Below are 17,373 nucleotides of genomic sequence, written 5' to 3' on the forward strand. Positions count from 1 at the left end.
CAAAACTTCTGTAAGAGGCGACAGGGCAGTACATTGTCTGACATTGGCCTACCACTCAGTATTAAACGCACGGTAAATATCACAGTAAATCAATAATAATAACCTTTATAACCATTCATCTTAGAGAATGATTGTTCCTCTTATGAATGTTGCAGTTCCAGTTACTGTTCCACGTGTAAAGAAACTGGTTCTCTACATTTGCAAAAAAAAAAAAAAAAAAAAACCTTTTAAATAATAAAACATGACCTATACAAGGAATCTGACAACCCCTGTTAGTCATGGACGAAGAAAAAAAAATTGGCATAGCCTTTGTCAGAACGTGCAGAATCTTATGTGGGGCCAATAAGACGTCAATTTTAATCTAAATATGGTATGCCAATGTTTACATAATAAAAAAATAAATTAGGTAATTTAGCACAATTATTATATATATGCGATTAATCACTTTAACGGGGGCCAAATGAACAATTAAAGTCAATATAATTCCACTAAGCCTGCAAAAGTAAAAAAAAAAAAATTATTGTAGGGGCCTATATAGACATCGTGCATCTGCTAGATGCCCACGAAATACGTAATTTTGTTTTGAAGCTGACAGCCATTGAGAAAATAGGTGCAAAAACACTATTGGTCAGTTTTCAAGCAGTAATGGCGGACAGGATCAGTTGGTAATATACGTAATTTTATGTCAGCTAATTTTACTGCACAAAAATAAAATATGTACTCCCTCCAAAAGCAGTTACACACAAACATTAAAATAAAATTATGATGAGCAGCAAAATGTCTGAGAAGAATTTTGAAAGAAAATTATTAATTGAACTTTAATTTGGCGGTTTTCAACACTGTCAACAAGACGAAATAATGGTAAAAATATTTATTGGAACTAAACAAAATTGAACATTGATATTGTGACATTATTTTTAAAATAGATAATTTAACTGAAATTATCTTTAATTTTGAAATGAGAGAGAGCGTAATAATTTTCTTTTAATGTCTTAACTGTCGCTGCAGGCAATGCGATGGCGTCAGCGGTGGTCCGCGCGGACGATGTGTGAAGTGAATCCTGGTTCGTAGCGTGAAGATAATGATGGATCCTCCTGTTTCATTAATATTCCAGTTACGGCGGTGGTCCACGTCTCCGTTGTAGTCGAATCAGATGGCAGCACTGGCGCGATAATAATAGTTCCAGTGTGTGCGTTGTCGTTACGCGCGCGACGTTTTATTATGAAAAGTTTATTAATCACGCGGCGCGAGTAGGTCGGAATTATGCAATGTCTTTAGTATTTACGATATATAGCCGGTTAATGCCAATACTTCGCACAATTCTTTCACCGTGTTGCCACAGGAAAATAGTCACATGTGTTTATCACTATAGCAGTCCGTTAAACATCAGTTCAATTTACGTCGTCGTCTTTAAGACAGTTTGGATGATATAACAAATGCTTCTTGATCAAATCACTGCACTGTTCTTTTACTTCACATTTTGGTTTGTTCCACTTTCACGCAATTCTAACAGTTAATGTCTCCACACGACAATGGTGTCTGGTTCACGGCTAATTGTCACAAGTTCACACAGTATGTAAAATCGTCACCGCAAAGACTCGATATACTTTTCAGGTTTTACTGTTCACTTAATAATGCACGATCTCCTATTAACACAGAGGACGCACTGTAATTAATTGTTCCTCCGCGTAACACCGTCTTTCACGCCGAACTTTGCAACGTTTGTCCACCCGCGAACCGACCACTATACCACAACAACTCGCACGCTCTCTATCGATAGTCCTTCGCTCTCTCTCTGACACAGTGCTTCTCCTAGCCTAGCCAAAGATATACAAAGCATATAAAATCAGAACATTCATATTCGTACAAGATAACATACAAAACAGTAGCAAAATGAATGAAGGAACAATGTGACGTATTAACAAATAAAGAATAGTTGAAATAAATGATACGTACGTACTATGACAAGGTAATGCACAAAAGAAAAAAAAATTATCGACTTTATGGGAAAGCAATGTCTTTAGAAAAAAAATGGTTCAAATGGCTCTGAGCACTATGGGACTTAACATCTGAGGTCATCACTCCCCTAGAACTTAGAACTACTTAAACCTAACTAACCTAAGGACATCATACACATCCAAGCTCGAGGCAGGATTCTAACCTGCGACCGTAGTAGTCGCGCTGTTCCGGACTGAAGCGCCTAGAACCGCTCGGCCACCGCGGCCGGCCCGATGTCTTTACTCACGGCATATGTGATACACTTCCTATTCAGAACAATGGTCCGCAGTCTTGATTTGGACAGTAGCAGAAATAAATGAGGATAACTAATTTCATTAAAGCTGACACAAAAGATGAATCCGATTTTTTCAGGAGAATGGATTTAATTTATGATGAACAAACTTCAATTTCTTTCACAAAATGTAGAGATAACTGGTGGATGTCGATGTCTTGTTGTAACGATTCTTCGGCCTGTATTCGGATGGGCTTCTGGTGGGAAATGAAGAAACAAGTCTGCCTTCTGGATGTAGTCGTAAACTCCTGAGTAGCAGGTGCATACAGAGCAGAGGCTTAAATCAAGGTGCGCCATGTACTTTCAGCTTTCAGAATCCAACTGTCATGGCAGCAGGTAGCTGAAGTTTGGCAATTTACATGAAACTTTATGGAACAGCCAGTACGGTGGGAACAGCCAGTACGGTAGTCTGCTGAAATTTCACTTGGCTAATGACTGTAATTATTAAACAGCACTAACCCCTTGCCTACAAGTAAGGGGTTAGTGCGACCTTGGAATGGAAACATTTTCATCGCCATTACACCGGGTGAAGCGAAATTCACGCACTCGGGCATCGCAACGCGACTCCTCACGTGGCAACGATAACAAAATATCTCTCACCAAATTTTGGCCGGTGAGTACATCCGCAGAAAACGGCCGTTAAAAAGTGGCAATCTGGCAACGCTGTAACCAAATGTATGGTAAGTGTCTCTGTCAGCACCTTTCAGTCGTGCTGTACAGTTGGAGCAGTGGATAAAGTTTTGGGTTAGCATTATAGCGTCCCCAGCGCTGTATTACGAAAAGACTTAAAAAACGGTATTTATAAAGAAGAGCCATTTGAAATTTGAATAATAAGTGGACACTAGCCGCTCAGGCGAACATACATTTTTCTCTATATTATAATAATTTCTCTGTGTAAGTTTCGAGGGCAAAGAAATATAACAAAATGATCTAAAGAGACGACAAGATACGCTCTTTTGTTAATTTTTTAGTCGTCTTCACTTCTTCTCTTGTCTTGATTGCGTGTAGACAGACATCTTGCGAGTGATGGCACATATAAGCATATTTGTTCTAATTAAGCAGATAATATATTGATTTAATATTATTGTTCTCTTTTAATTTGTAAGAGGTGATCCCGATTTCATGTCTGCCTTCCTTGAATTAACCTGCATTCGAGTAATTTACAGTTCAACAATGGCAGCGGCCGATGCAGCCAACGACGCCATTACGTGGCGATATTTACTTATAAAATTTATCGGAAGCGAAATACTCGCCCGCTATTAACATAATATACATTTTTCCCCACAGCCGCCCGACGTTGCAGAAAATACTTTAAGTTCTTATTTTCAGTACTACATCCGAGAGCCAGAGCCAGGACTCCGACTACAATGTAGTGGTTAACGGAGGTAAGAAAAAATACTCTCACGAGTGTGTGGGCCGCAATTGTAATCAATAACTAAAGATTTTTTGCTTTAAAGTGAATTGACTAGCCGAGGAAATTAATATGAAAAGTTTATTCCATTGTTCAACTTATATGCTCATGTTTTAAGATTCAGCCAGTCTAACTTTTATTAACGTAACAAATAATTTAAGATTAATATTGTTAAAAAGGAGAACTTCACGCAAGCATGTAATCGTAAATCAAAATTGAATGAAATATTTTTATTAAGGCCCACCACGTAAGTCGGCAAGAATCAAAATAATAATAATAATAATATATTAAATTACGACGGCCGACGGACGCGAGAGCATGCACGACATCGAGGGTTCGATCCTGTGATAGGGCGCATATTTTATTTGCTAATGTCATTCGGTATCCTAAATTTACAACATTTTGCAACGCTGAACATAACAAATACGTGGTTAGTCAAATTAGAAACAGACAGTTGAAACAAATGACCTGTTACAGGACAAAATAACTACAAAAACTATATCAATTTCGAGATGCTAAAGATGATAGCGCAGTACAATAACACAACATCTTCTTGTGATTTATACTACATGTAATACGAGCACACAGACGTCGCACATTAGCAACCAGTGACTATAATAATGTCCATATTAATGACCGCATGACCTTCACAACAGAATACGTTGTCCTCAGAACAACAGATGCTCAAAGTGACCTCCCTGCACGTCCAAACATTGCGGCAACAGCCGGATCTTACAGCTCTGGACCCTTGAACACACGCCATCAATTCTTTCACATTCGTCGGCGGAATAGAGTACACGTGATCCTTCATGTGTACCTACAGGAAGAACTCCAGGGGATGTAGGTCAGGTGAACGTGGTGGCCATACAACTGAACCTCCATGTCCGACGCATTTTCCTGGAAATGTTCTGTCCAAATACTGTCGCACATTAATTCCAGAGTGTGGAGGTGCACCATCCTGTTGGAACCATATTCTCTGCAGAACATGTAGTGGAACATATTCCAGCGCATAAGGCAGATTGTTTGATAGGAATACACGATACCTTCGCGCAGCTAACCCGTCAGGCAACACGTAAAGGCCAAAACACCTGTCGCCCAATATTCCGGCCCAGACGTTGATACCAAATCGAACTTGATACTCATGATCGCAGGTGACTTGCGGGTTAACCTCACACCAATGATGGGCATTGTGCAGACTGATGACACCCTCACGAGTGAATGCTTCTTCATCCAACCATATTATGGTGTTCACAAAGCCATCGTTGCCTTCCTGTTCTTGTTGGAACCATTCACAGAATTGCATTCTCTGATGGCGATCTGCAGGATGCAGGTGTTGCTTGAAAGCATAACGATAGGGGTGCAGCCCATGCTAGTGCAGCAAGTTAACGACCGTGCGTTGCGAGACACGCAGGTGCCTTGCTACGCTACGTGGTCGTCGCTAAGGTTCTTGGTGTATGACCTCCAGAATAGCTTCCTCAGTAGCTGGAGTACAGCGAGTCCGTGGATGACCTCTGTCATGCGATGGTGGGAGGAGAGAACCTGACTCCCGAAGGTGCAGCTCCAGACGACGAAACGCATTTTTATCTGGATAGCATTGGCGAGGATACCTAACAGCATATTCACGAGCAATACCAGCCCGGTTATCAGATGAACCAAGGACCAGAAGCGTATCCAAATATTCATCGTTTGTGTATGCCATACATCTGCCACACTGGTTTAGAGGTTTACAATGAGAAAATTCATTACGTCTATACGTACATTGGAGTCGCCGCTCGCAACTAGTCCCTGTCTGGCGGACAGAGCATACAGTATAAACACGCCGTCAGTCCTGCGGGCTGTTCCACCTAACACGCATTACACCTTTGACAAATATTGCTCTGCATGATTCATCGCGACAGCACTAACTGTGAAATGTTTGGTTTCGAATTGCACTGCTTCCCTAACGGTAACAGACATGATGATTCCACAATCCCATCGATAGAATAATAACAATAATAAAACATTGAGATACATACTAAACAACATGCGGTTATCTGACTCAATGTTGAAAGGCATAATTAGTGGGACCATGGTGATAACACATACAAATAGTAACCGAGTTTGGACAAGATTCACAAAGCACGTTCCCAGTCCTATTGATAACGTAAGGCACCAACGATATGTAATGGACCTGAATGAGGCAACAATAATAGTTGGTACTAATGTATGGGACCATTGGGCAACGGCCTTGCCGCAGTGGATACACCGGTTCCCGTGAGATCACCGAAGTTAAGCTCTGTCGGGCGTGGCCGGCACTTGGATGGGTGACCATCCGGGCCACCATGCGCTGCTGCCATTTTTCGGGGTGCACTCAGCCTCGTGATGCCAATTGAGGAGCTACTCGACCGAATAGTAGCGGCTCCGGTCAAAGAAAACCATCATAAAGACTGGGAGAGCGATGTGCTGACCACACGCCCCTCCTACCTTCATTCTCAACTGAGGATGACACGGCGGTCGGATGATCCCAATGGGCCCCTTGTGGCCTGAAGACGGAGTGCTTTTTATGGGACCGTTGGGGGAGGGTACAAAGAAAACATCCAGTAGATGAAATGGTGCGAATAAATTCACGCCCACGACGTGGAAAGGGCTTCTTTCAAAGCTGACCAATCTTCCATTTCTACCATTGTAGTATATAAGTGCAGATCTTTTCTAGAGGACCCGCTGCAATCGCTGTTGACGATTTCTGATGCCTGATACCGTACCACCTGGACTACATTTACCAAATGAAACAACATATACGTCAACCCAGGATCGAACTATCGACCTCGTGCACGCTAACTCAAAACTCTATTCACTGCACCAACTGTACGGCAGATTAACATGCGCTGACAGAGATAATTACCATACATGTGGTAACAGTGTTGCCAATTTGCCACTCTTTAACGTCCTTTTACTGCGGATGTACTCGCCACACGAAATTTTGTGACAGACGTTTTTTATCGCTGGTATGTGAGTAATCGCGCTGCGAAGCCCGAATTTCGCTTTATCATGTATATACGGCAGGTCGAATTGGTGGCGTAGCGGTAACAAATTATATACGGGAATATTCCTGGTGAATCAGTCTATCTATCAGTGAAAACTGCACCAATATCGCCACAGCAGTTCCTGAGATTAGCCTTTACACACAGACAGAAAGACACTCTGGGGGACTGTACTTTTGTGGTACGTAACGAAGATGTGTGCACTGATTGATCAAAAGCCGGCCGGAGTGGCCGAGCGGTTCTAGGCGCTACAGTCTGGAACCGCGCAACCACCACGGTCGCAGGTTCGAATCCTGCCTCGGGCATGGATGTCTGTGATGTCTTCAGGTTACTTAGGTTGAAGTAGTTCTAAGTTCTAGGGGACTGATGACCTCATCAGTTAAGTCCCATAGTGCTAGAGCCATTTGAACCATTTGATTGATCAAAAATATCTGAAAGCCTATTATCAGCGTAAATTAATATGTACTGTGTCGGCTTTTCGCCTTTATGAGAGCTCGAACTCTCCTGGGAATATTTTCAGTGAGGGATGTGGTTGTCTGCACAAGAATGGCAGCCCATTATCCCTCAAGATCTGAAACCAGAGGAAACTTTGTGTCAGCAAGAAAATGCACCCTGTCATAAAGGAGCCTGTGTGGGACAAAGGTTTGTAGAGAATGACATTCCTGAAGTTTTCTGGCCCACCCAGAGCCCCGACCCATTGGAATGCCTTTGAGATCAATCAGAACGTCGACGTCATTCCAGACCACAGAGTCCAAAATTTTAAGCACGTGGGTATAGGTTCAAATGGCTCTGAGCACTATGGGACTCAACTGCTGAGGTCATTAATCCCCTAGAACTTAAAACTAGTTAAACCTAAATAACCTAAGGACATCACAAACATCCATGCCCGAGGCAGGATTCGAACCTGCGACCGTAGCGGTCTTGCGGTTCCAGACTGCAGCGCCTTTAACCGCACGGCCACTTCGGCCGGCCGCACGTGGGTATAGTACCGAGTATTGTGGAGGCAGTGACAGCGGAAAAGAATGACAAAAGGAGGCAGTGTAGGCGAGAGAGGAACCACTGGCAGTGGGATGCACTGTAAATCTCAACGGGAGAAAAGGTTCAAAATGGCTCTGAGCACTATGGGACTTACCATCTGAGGTCATCAGTCCCCTAGAACTTAGAACTACTTAAACCTAACTAACCTAAGGACAGCACACACATCCATGCCCGAGGCAGGATTCGATGCTGCGACCGTAGCGGTCGCGCGGTTCCAGACTGAAGCGCCTAGAACAGCTCGGCCATCCCGGCCGGCGGAGAAAAGGAGACAGTGGGGGAGAGAGACGAGCACAGACAGTGGCAGTCAGAGGGAGTGAAAGCTCAAGTACGAAGAGAGGCTGGGAAAAAGAATTTAGAATATGTCTGCACGCCAAAATGTTTGGTGAGGAAGATGACATGAGAGTTGAGGCAGCCGGTTGCCCACTTTCCTATCAGAGCCTTTTAAAGAGGAAGGTATCCGCCTTTCTGTGTCCGACGGGAGCATTTTTCCGCTGACTCATATTACTTCGTCTACGCAAAACTTGCTTCTCTTTAGCTCTTCGTCTTTCAGTCTGACCCGTTAGTGTTCTTCTTCGACGCTTAGCCTAAAACAATATACACTACTGGCCATTAAAATTGCTAAACCAAGAAGAAATGCAGATGATAAACGGATATTCATTGGACAAATATATTATACTAGATCTGACATGAGATTACATTTTCAAGCAATTTAGATGCATAGATCCTGAGAACTCAGTACCCTCAGCAACTACCTCTGGCCGTAATAACGGCCTTGATACGCCTGGGCATTGAGTCAAACAGAGGTTGGATGGCGTGAACAGGTACAGCTGCCCATGCAGCTTCAACACGATACCACAGTTCATCAAGAGTAGTGACTGGCGTATTGTGACGAGCCAGTTGCTCGGCCACCATTGACCAGACGTTTTCAATTGGGGAGAGGTCTGGAGAATATGCTGGCCAGGGCAGCAGTGGAACATTTTCTGTATCCAGAAAGGCCCCTACAGGACCTGCAACATACGGTCGTGCATTATCCTGCTGAAATGTAGGGTTACGCAGGCAACGAATGAAGGGTAGAGGCAAGGGTCGTAACACGTCTGAAATGTAACGTCCACTGTTCAAAGTGCCGTCATTGCGAACAAGAGGTGACCGAGACGTGTAACCAGTGGCACCCCATACCATCAAACCGGGTGATACGCCAGTATGGCGATGACGAATACACGCTTCCAGCGAGCGTTCACCGCGATGTCGCCAAACACGGATGCGACCATCATGATGCTGTAAACAGAACCTGGATTCATCCGAAAAAATGACGTTTTGCCATTTGTGCACCCAGGTTCGTCGTTGAGTACACCTTCTCAGGCGCTCCTGTCTGTGATGCAGCGTCAAGTGTAACCGCAGCCATAGTCCATGTTGCTGCAAACGTCGTCGAACTGTTCGTGCAGATGGTTGGTGTCTTGCAAACGTCCCCATCTGTTGACTCAGGGATCGAGACGTGGCTGCACGATCCGTTACATCCAAGCGGATAAGAGGCCTGTCATCTCGACTGCTAGTGATACGAGGCCGTTGGGATCCAGCACGGCGTTCCGTATTTCCTTCCTGAACCCACCGATTCTGTATGCTGCTAACAGTCATTGGATCTCGACCAACGCGAGCAGCAATGTTGCGATACGATAAACCTCAATCGCGATAGGCTACATTCCGATCTTTATCAAAGTCGGAAACGTGATGGTACGCATTTCTCCTCCTTACACGAGGCATCACAATAACGTTTCACCAGGCAACGCCGGTCAACTGCTGTTTGTGTATGAGAAATCGGTTGGAAACTTTCCTCATGTCAGCACGTTGTAGGTGTCGCCACCGGCGCCAACCTTGTGTGAATGCTCTGAAAAGCTAATCATTTGCATATCACAGCATCTTCTTCCTGTCGGTTAAATTTCGCGTCTGTAGCACGTAATCTTCGTGGTGTCGCAATTTTAATGGCCAATAGTGTAGTTCCCGGATAATAAGGTAAATCGTAGCTATTCAAAATGCCAAAATTGATAATTAGAAGTTTAGTTGAAATTTTGTGGTAGCAATGGCAAATGAATACATATTCAGTTCCGTTTACTCGACGCCAGTAAACATGGTTATGTACAGTATGTGTTGCTCTGAAGGCGTCTTTACTGCGACGTTTTGTTTTCCGCTGCTGAAACATTAACAGGCTAGCAATTAGGGCACTGAAGTTGTCAGGCATCCGTGTGCTACGTCAGCTGAACAATCCGCAACGTTTAAATATGAACGACCGTAGAACGCGATTTCCTGAAACGTTATTACATTTGCACATCGTTTCTACCATAGCACGTTATCGGTATGAGAAGTAGAACCTGATAGCAGCGAAAGAGGAAGAGGCAAACTTTTCTAATGTGTATGTCTGTTTCCTTTTACCTCTCTTAACGGCTACGTACATAAATTATTTTTTTGAGCACATTTATGGCAAAGTATCATTATATATATGTGTTTCGTTGACCTCCTTTATAATATTAAAAACCGGTCTTCAACTTTCAATGTTTACGTATTACTATTATGATTTTTCCTGTTACCAGTCCCGACAAATGTTACTATTAAATTTTATTTTTTGCAGACCGCGCTCTTCAGACATTAGGAGTATAGAAGACACAAACTATACAACAACTCTACTTACTTAATTCAAATCCATACATTTGTTGTTGTTGTCTTCAGTCTAGAGACTGGGTTGATGCAGCTCTCCATACTACTCTATCCTGTGCAAGCTTCTTCATCTCCCAGTACCTACTGCAACCTACATCCGTCTGAATCTGCTTGGTGTATTCATCTCTTGGTCTCCCTCTACGATTTTTACCCTCCACGCTGCCCTCCAATGCTAAATTTGTGATCCCTTGATGCCTCAGAATAGGCCCTTCCTACCGATCCCTTCTTCTAGTCAAGTTGTGCCACAAACTCCTCTTCTTCCCAATTCTATTCAATATCTCCTTATTAGTTATGTGATCTACCAATCTAATCTTCAGCATTCTTCTGTAGCACCACATTTCGAAAGCTTCTATTCTCTTCTTGTCTAAACTATTTATCGTCCATGTTTCACTTCCATACATGGCTACACTCCATAAAAATACTTTCAGAAACGACTTCCTGACTCTTAAATCTATACTCGATGTTAACAACTTTCTCCTCTTCAGAAACGCTTTCCTTGCCATTCCCAGTCTACATTTTATATCCTCTCTACTTCGACCATCATCAGTTATTTTGCTCCCCAAATAGCAAAACTCCTTTACTACTTTAAATGTCTCATTTCCTAATCTAATACCCTCAGCATCACCCGATTTAATTCGACGACATTCCATTATCCTCGTTTTGCTTTTGTTGATGTTCATCTTATATCCTCCTTTCAAGACACTGTCCATTCCGTTCAGCTGCTCGTCCAGGTCCTTTTCTGTCTCTGGCAGAATTACAATGTCATCGGCGAACCTCAAAGTTTTTATTTCTTCTCCATGGATTTTAATTTCTACTCCGAATTTTTCTTTTGTTTTCTTTACTGCTTGGTCAATATACAGATTGAATAACATCGGGGATATGCTACAACCTTGTCACACTCCCTTCCCGACCACTGCTTCCCTTTCGTGCCCCTCGACTCTTATAACTGCCATCTGGTTTCTGTACAAATTGAAAAGAGCCTTTCGTTCCCTGTATTATACCCCTGCCACCTTCAGAATTTGAAAGAGAGTATTCCAGTGAAAATTGTCAAAAGTTTCTCTAAGTCTAGAAATGCCACAACTAAAATTCACCGAACAGTCCGCTCATAAAAAGTAGTGTAAGCTGAAGGGCAACATTTTTTTAATTTGTAATTAACTGTAGTTTAATTTAATAAATTAAATTTTCTCAGCTACCAATTACTACACACGGAAAATCTGAAGAAGAAGAAAAACAAACACGTATCGCTTCGCTATCTAACAAAATAAAACTTAGCACTAACACATATTTAGACCGATAGCAGTAAAAGACATTCCACTGAGTTCCTTCCATCAGGGAGCATAACGAAGAAAAGAAAAAAGACTCAATCGAATATGTCGTTCCTATCTTCAGTTGTAATCCTCAATGCGTACAATAATTATTGTTTTTTTTTAGTGTCCCGAATTTTTCTTCCTGATAATTTTTCCATAGCGAACAAAACAAAATAAAAATCACTCATGTACACCATTCTAATCGTGATTTATGCTCAAAAACCCCGTAGATAAAAGTACTTTCAGATTTTCCAGAATCTTAAAGTATTCCGGGCAAACATTTCAGCTTGTCTAATACGATCTTTTTTTTAAAAAACAATTGGCCAAATCGGTCTAGCCGTTCTCAGTAGATGTGCTTACCAACGAACAGCATTATAAATCACTTTCACTCACTTTCATATAAAGAACACTATACGCAGATGTTTGGTATATACACATTCCGTCCCCAGGGCTAATCCCTGAAACTAACCATGCAAAATCCGTTACTCACCATGCCGAACCCGCGCAGATGCGTGACAAGGGCACGAAGAAAAGAAGAAAAAGATTTAAATACGTTTCCTGTATCTTTCTACCGCATTTTACTACTCAGGTTTCTCGAGATGTAACACGCGACCTTTCTCAAGTTACGTACCCATACCCACCACCTCGGCTTCCACCGGAATCACTTTTGAGTACATTGAACGCAATCGGCCGGTGAGACGGAGCCATTTTGACTGCACTAGTTTGCGCAAGCGTCATGCGCCGTGGGCTGTGCCAACTTACTTCCATTGTGTGTGCAAAATACTCCGTCCCTCTTCAGCCCACGAATCTCGAGTTGTACTGAGGCTTCGCTACCGTTCAGTGAACCGTTTGGCCTCGCGCGGCCAGACAACTGACCTCACCAGATAGGCGAGCTCTGACCTGAACCACTCCAGATACGCGGGGGCACAGATAGCGAAACTGTCTCTGCCGTGGCATCCCAACAGTAGGCTCTGTGGTTTCATGCGATGCACTCGAAAGAGTCATCCTGAGCGCTCCTCTAGAAATTCAAAAGTTCATTGTTGGTTTCGTTGTACAGTACCACTGCGACGGTCGACCTAAATTTAAAAAGTGTGTATAGGGTGGTCCATTGATCGTGACCGGGCCAAATATCTCACAAAATAAGCGTCAAACGAAAAAACTACAAAGAACGAAACTTGTCTAGCTCGAAGGGGGAAACCAGATGGCGCTATGGTTGGCCCGCTAGATGGCGCTGCCATAGGTCAAACGGATATCAACTGCGTTTTTTAAAATAGGAACCCCATTTTTATTTCATATTCGTGTAGTACGCAAAGAAATATGTATGTTTCAGTTGGACCACTTTTTTCGCTTTGTGATATATGGCGCTGTAATAGTCACAAACATATGGCTCACAATTTTAGACGAACAGTTGGTTACAGGTAGGTCTTTTAAATTAAAATACAGAACGTAGGCACGTTTGAACATTTTATGTCAGTTGTTCCAATGTGATACACATACCTGTGTGAACTTATCATTTCTGAGAACGCATGCTGTTACAGCGTGATTACCTGTAAATACCACATTAATGCAATAAATGCTCAAAGTGATGTCCGTCAACCTCAATGCATTTGGCAATACGTGTAACGACATTCCTCTCAACAGCGAGTAGTTCCCCTTCCGTAATGTTCGCACATGCATTGACAATGCGCTGACGCATGTGGTCAGGCGTTGTCGTGGATCACGATAGCAAATATCCTTCAACTTTCCCCACAGAAAGAACTCCGGGAACGTCAGATCCGGTGAACGTGCGGGCGATGGTATGGTGCTTCGACGACCAATCCACCAGTCACGAAATATGCTATTCAATACCGCTTCAACTGCACGCGAACTATGTGCCGGACATCCATTATGTTGGAAGTACATCGCCGTTCTGTCATGCAGTGAAACATCTTTTAGTAACATCGGTAGAACATTACGTAGGAAATCAGCATACATTGCACCATTTAGATTGCCATCGATGAAATGGGGGCCAATGATCCTTCCTCCCATAATGCCGCATCATACATTAACCCGTCAAGGTCGCTGATGTTCCACTTGTCGCAGCTATCGTGGATTTTCCGTTGCCCAATACTGCATGCATATTATGCCGGTTTACGTTACCGCTGTTGGTGAATGACGCTTCGTCGCTAAAAAGAACTCGTGCAAAAAAAATCTGTCATCACTCCGTAATTTCTCTTGTGCCCAGTGGCAGAACTGTACAGGACGTTCAGAGTCGTCGCCATGCAATTCCTGGTGCATAGAAATATGGTACGCTTTCAATCGATGTTGATGTAGCAATCTCAACACCGAGGTTTTTGAGAATCCCGAATCTCGCGCAATTTGTCTACTACTGATGTGCGGATTAGCCGCGACAGGAGCTAAAACACCTACTTGGGCATCATCATTTGTTGCAGGTCGTGGTTGACGTTTCACATGTGGCTGAACACTTCCTGTTTCCTTAAATAACGTAACTACCCGGCGAACGGTCCGGACACTTGGATGATGTCGTCCAGGATACCGAGCAGCGTACATAGCACGTGCTCGTTGGGCATTTTGATCACAATAGCCGTACATCAACACGATATCGACCTTTTCCGCAATTGGTAAACGGTCCATTTTAACACGGGTAATGTATCACGAAGCAAATACCGTCCGTACTGGCGGAACGTTACGTGATACCACGTACTTATATGTTTGTGACTATTACAGCGCCATCTGTCACAAAGCGAAAAAAGTGGTCCAACTAAAACATTCATATTTCTTTACGTACTACACGAATATGTCAAAAAATTGGAGGTTCCTATATAAAAAAAGAAACGCAGTTGATATCCGTTTGACCTATGGCAGCGCCATCTAGTTGGCTAACCATAGCGCCATCTGGTTTCCCCCTTCAAGTTAGATGAGTTTCGTTCTTTGTAGTTTTTTCGTTTGACGCTTATTTCGTGAGATATTTGGCCCGGTCACTATCAATGGACCACGCTGTATAATCTTGTGATCAAGTGGTGACCTAGTCTCGTTATGTTGCACTCTACCCTTACACAAGCATGCAAATATCAGGATCAGGAGAAATAAATAAACATCACTGTCTGACATTAAATATATTTACTTCAAGTATAAACAATGAGGCAACGAAAGTCGTGCTATAGCGACATGCACACATGCAGATGGCGGTAGTACGGCGTACACAAGGCATAAAACGGCGGTGTACTGGCGGATCTGTCATTCGGACTCAGGTGGTTCATATGAAAAGGTTTTCGACTACATTACGCCGCAGATGGGACTTAGCAGACGCTGGACGCGAAGTCGTAGGTGGAGCTAGGCGCATGGGACATTTCATTCCGGAAATCGTTAGGAAGTTCAATATTCCGAGGTCCACAGTGTCAATAGTACGCCAAGAATACTAAATCTCTGGCGTTACCTCTCAGCACGGACAATACGATGGCGGACGGCCTTCGCCCAAGGGCCGAGAGCAGCAGCGTTTAGGTAGGGCTGTCAGTGATAACAGACAAGCAACAGTGCTTGAAATAGCGGCAGAAATCAGTGTGGGGCGTACGACGAACGCATCCGTTAGGATAGTGCTGCGAAATCTGGCGTTAATGGGCTGTGGCAGCGGTCGACCGACGCGAGTTTCTTTGCTAAGGCCATGTGCTACGTGAGCGACAGGAATGCTGTGCGAAAAGGAATGCTGTGCATGAAATTTACAAAGGGACGAATCTCCTTGGAGAATTTCATAAGTATCGTCAACTAGGAGATCAGCAGACAAATTCTTCGAATACACGTGAATGAGCAGAGGAGCACTCGACTATCTCATCGATAAATTAAATGAGAATGTTTTTTTACATGATCAAGAACTTTTAACAGCCAATAAATGCGGAGGGATAACTATTACATGACTGACTACGCTAAATACAAATATAAGCCCACAAATTGATGCTGGTGAACAGCAGCTAGCTGTGGTCTAGTGGTAGTGGTTACAGTTCAGAATTACGTGTTTGGGAAAGGTCGTGGGTTCAATGTGTGGCTGCATTTATATTTTTACTGACTCAGTTACGATTCTGTATATGTATACTGGTTACACTGCATCGCTAAGTATATTTTTAAGGTCTTGCCAAAGAACTTGATCTTCACAGCTATCCCAGCATGTCACAAGCGTTTAATTCCTAATAAATTACAATGAACCATGAAATTTTACAGATATTTGATGTTGCGAACGTAATTCATCAGCAGTCAGTGTTAAGGCCAAGCGTTTCAATTACTCTAAATAGTCTGTAAAAGTAAAGCTTCCAAAATTTGTTAAAAGAAAGTCAAATTTTTTGTGTAATGATTTGTCTCAAAGTATGAAATAAAAAATATTAGGGAAACGTTTGGTGCACCTCATTTTCTATTCATGATTTCAAACATCATTCAAAGGCACGTAGAACGTTTCTCTGATCTACTTATTTCTTTTACACAAACCATTTCATAAAATATTCGACAGATTTCTTCCATTTTTGAATTTCAAGTTTTATTCAGAAAGCATGATCTTAGTGACTTCTCATTTGCCTTCCTAAGGTACTTGATTCGAATCAAGCCTTTTTGACATTTAAATGCCGCACCAATGCATCTTTTCATGTGCAAAATAGCTAGGCCTTGAACAGATTAAATTTTTGACACTTCATTTACAGCAGCTGTTAGTGAAATATTTCAATTTTTCCTCTGCTTATTAATTAAGTTTTCGTTCATTTCCCTGATTATTTTCAAGCAGTTAAATATTTTAATGCCAATATAGACTTCATGCTGGTCACTTTCATGCCCCGTTTACCTGTTTCTCTCCCTTCGTTTGCCTATGAAAATTTGAACAAAACCTCATGGTGTAAGTTATAGGAAGTCTTGTTTTCGCTCAGCTCACGCATTTACAAAAACGTATCGAGTGTTAATCATACGATAAAACAGTCCTTTATGCGTGCTGTCATTTACAAAATTCGTCATTTCGATATCTTGAAGCTTTTATGAGATACGACGATTTTTACGACCACTTGATTCCCGAAGCGCAAGAAAGGTTCATACATTGATTACATTTCATATACAATAATGTATGGCCGTAAATGAACTATACGGAAAGTCTACACAATGCGATTTTATCCCTGCAAATTCTTAAAAATTTCGTGCAGCCATGTACTCAATTTCGTGCAGCACAGTAACTATGACGAATAACGAAAGTAAATTCTGACCTTTATCATTTAAGGATATCAAACTATAGGTTGCGGAAGAATAAAAATTTGTTTTCACCGAATAGTTTTCGTAAAATCGGATGTTAAGTAATTCATAGCTGCCATCGTGTCCGCTCCACTGCTTTGCCAAGAAGGCACGTGGCTGTCGCTCTGTGTCGCGCGTGCTGCAGCGACAAGATTCAAAGACGTTTGAATTCCAACGTCGCCAGTTGAAGCGCGAGACAGGCAGCGTCACAGATGTCGCTCACGTAGGACACTTCCGTAACCACACCTGCAGTTGTGTTTTGTCGCCTGAAGCTGTCGCGCGCTGTCCCTCGCTTCTGTCGCCCACGTAGGACACGGCCTAACAGCACGACATCGCCTGTAGCGCCTC

At 42.7% G+C, this 17,373-nt stretch overlaps 1 protein-coding gene and 1 pseudogene across 31 annotated transcripts in view; one reads left to right on the plus strand and one right to left on the minus strand.

Moving 5' to 3' along the window:
* The window catches only part of LOC126203013 (UDP-glycosyltransferase UGT5-like), a 972,471-nt gene that overhangs the window by 608,707 nt on the left and 346,391 nt on the right, over nucleotides 1-17,373 (minus strand). For 3 of the 31 annotated variants that reach the window (XM_049937250.1, XM_049937248.1, XM_049937253.1), the window contains exon 1: nucleotides 12,535-12,618. The exons of the other annotated variants lie outside the window; for them this stretch is intronic. In XM_049937250.1, coding sequence (XP_049793207.1) covers nucleotides 12,535-12,540 — 6 coding nt within the window. In that variant the 5' untranslated portion in view covers nucleotides 12,541-12,618. Of the gene's footprint in view, nucleotides 1-12,534; nucleotides 12,619-17,373 lie in introns of those variants that run through there. 31 annotated transcript variants of the gene reach the window in all.
* On the plus strand, nucleotides 5,919-6,036 carry LOC126204551 (5S ribosomal RNA; annotated as a pseudogene).

The sequence above is a fragment of the Schistocerca nitens genome, chromosome 9 (assembly GCF_023898315.1).
Source record: "Schistocerca nitens isolate TAMUIC-IGC-003100 chromosome 9, iqSchNite1.1, whole genome shotgun sequence".
Classification (NCBI taxonomy): Eukaryota; Metazoa; Arthropoda; class Insecta; order Orthoptera; family Acrididae; genus Schistocerca; species Schistocerca nitens.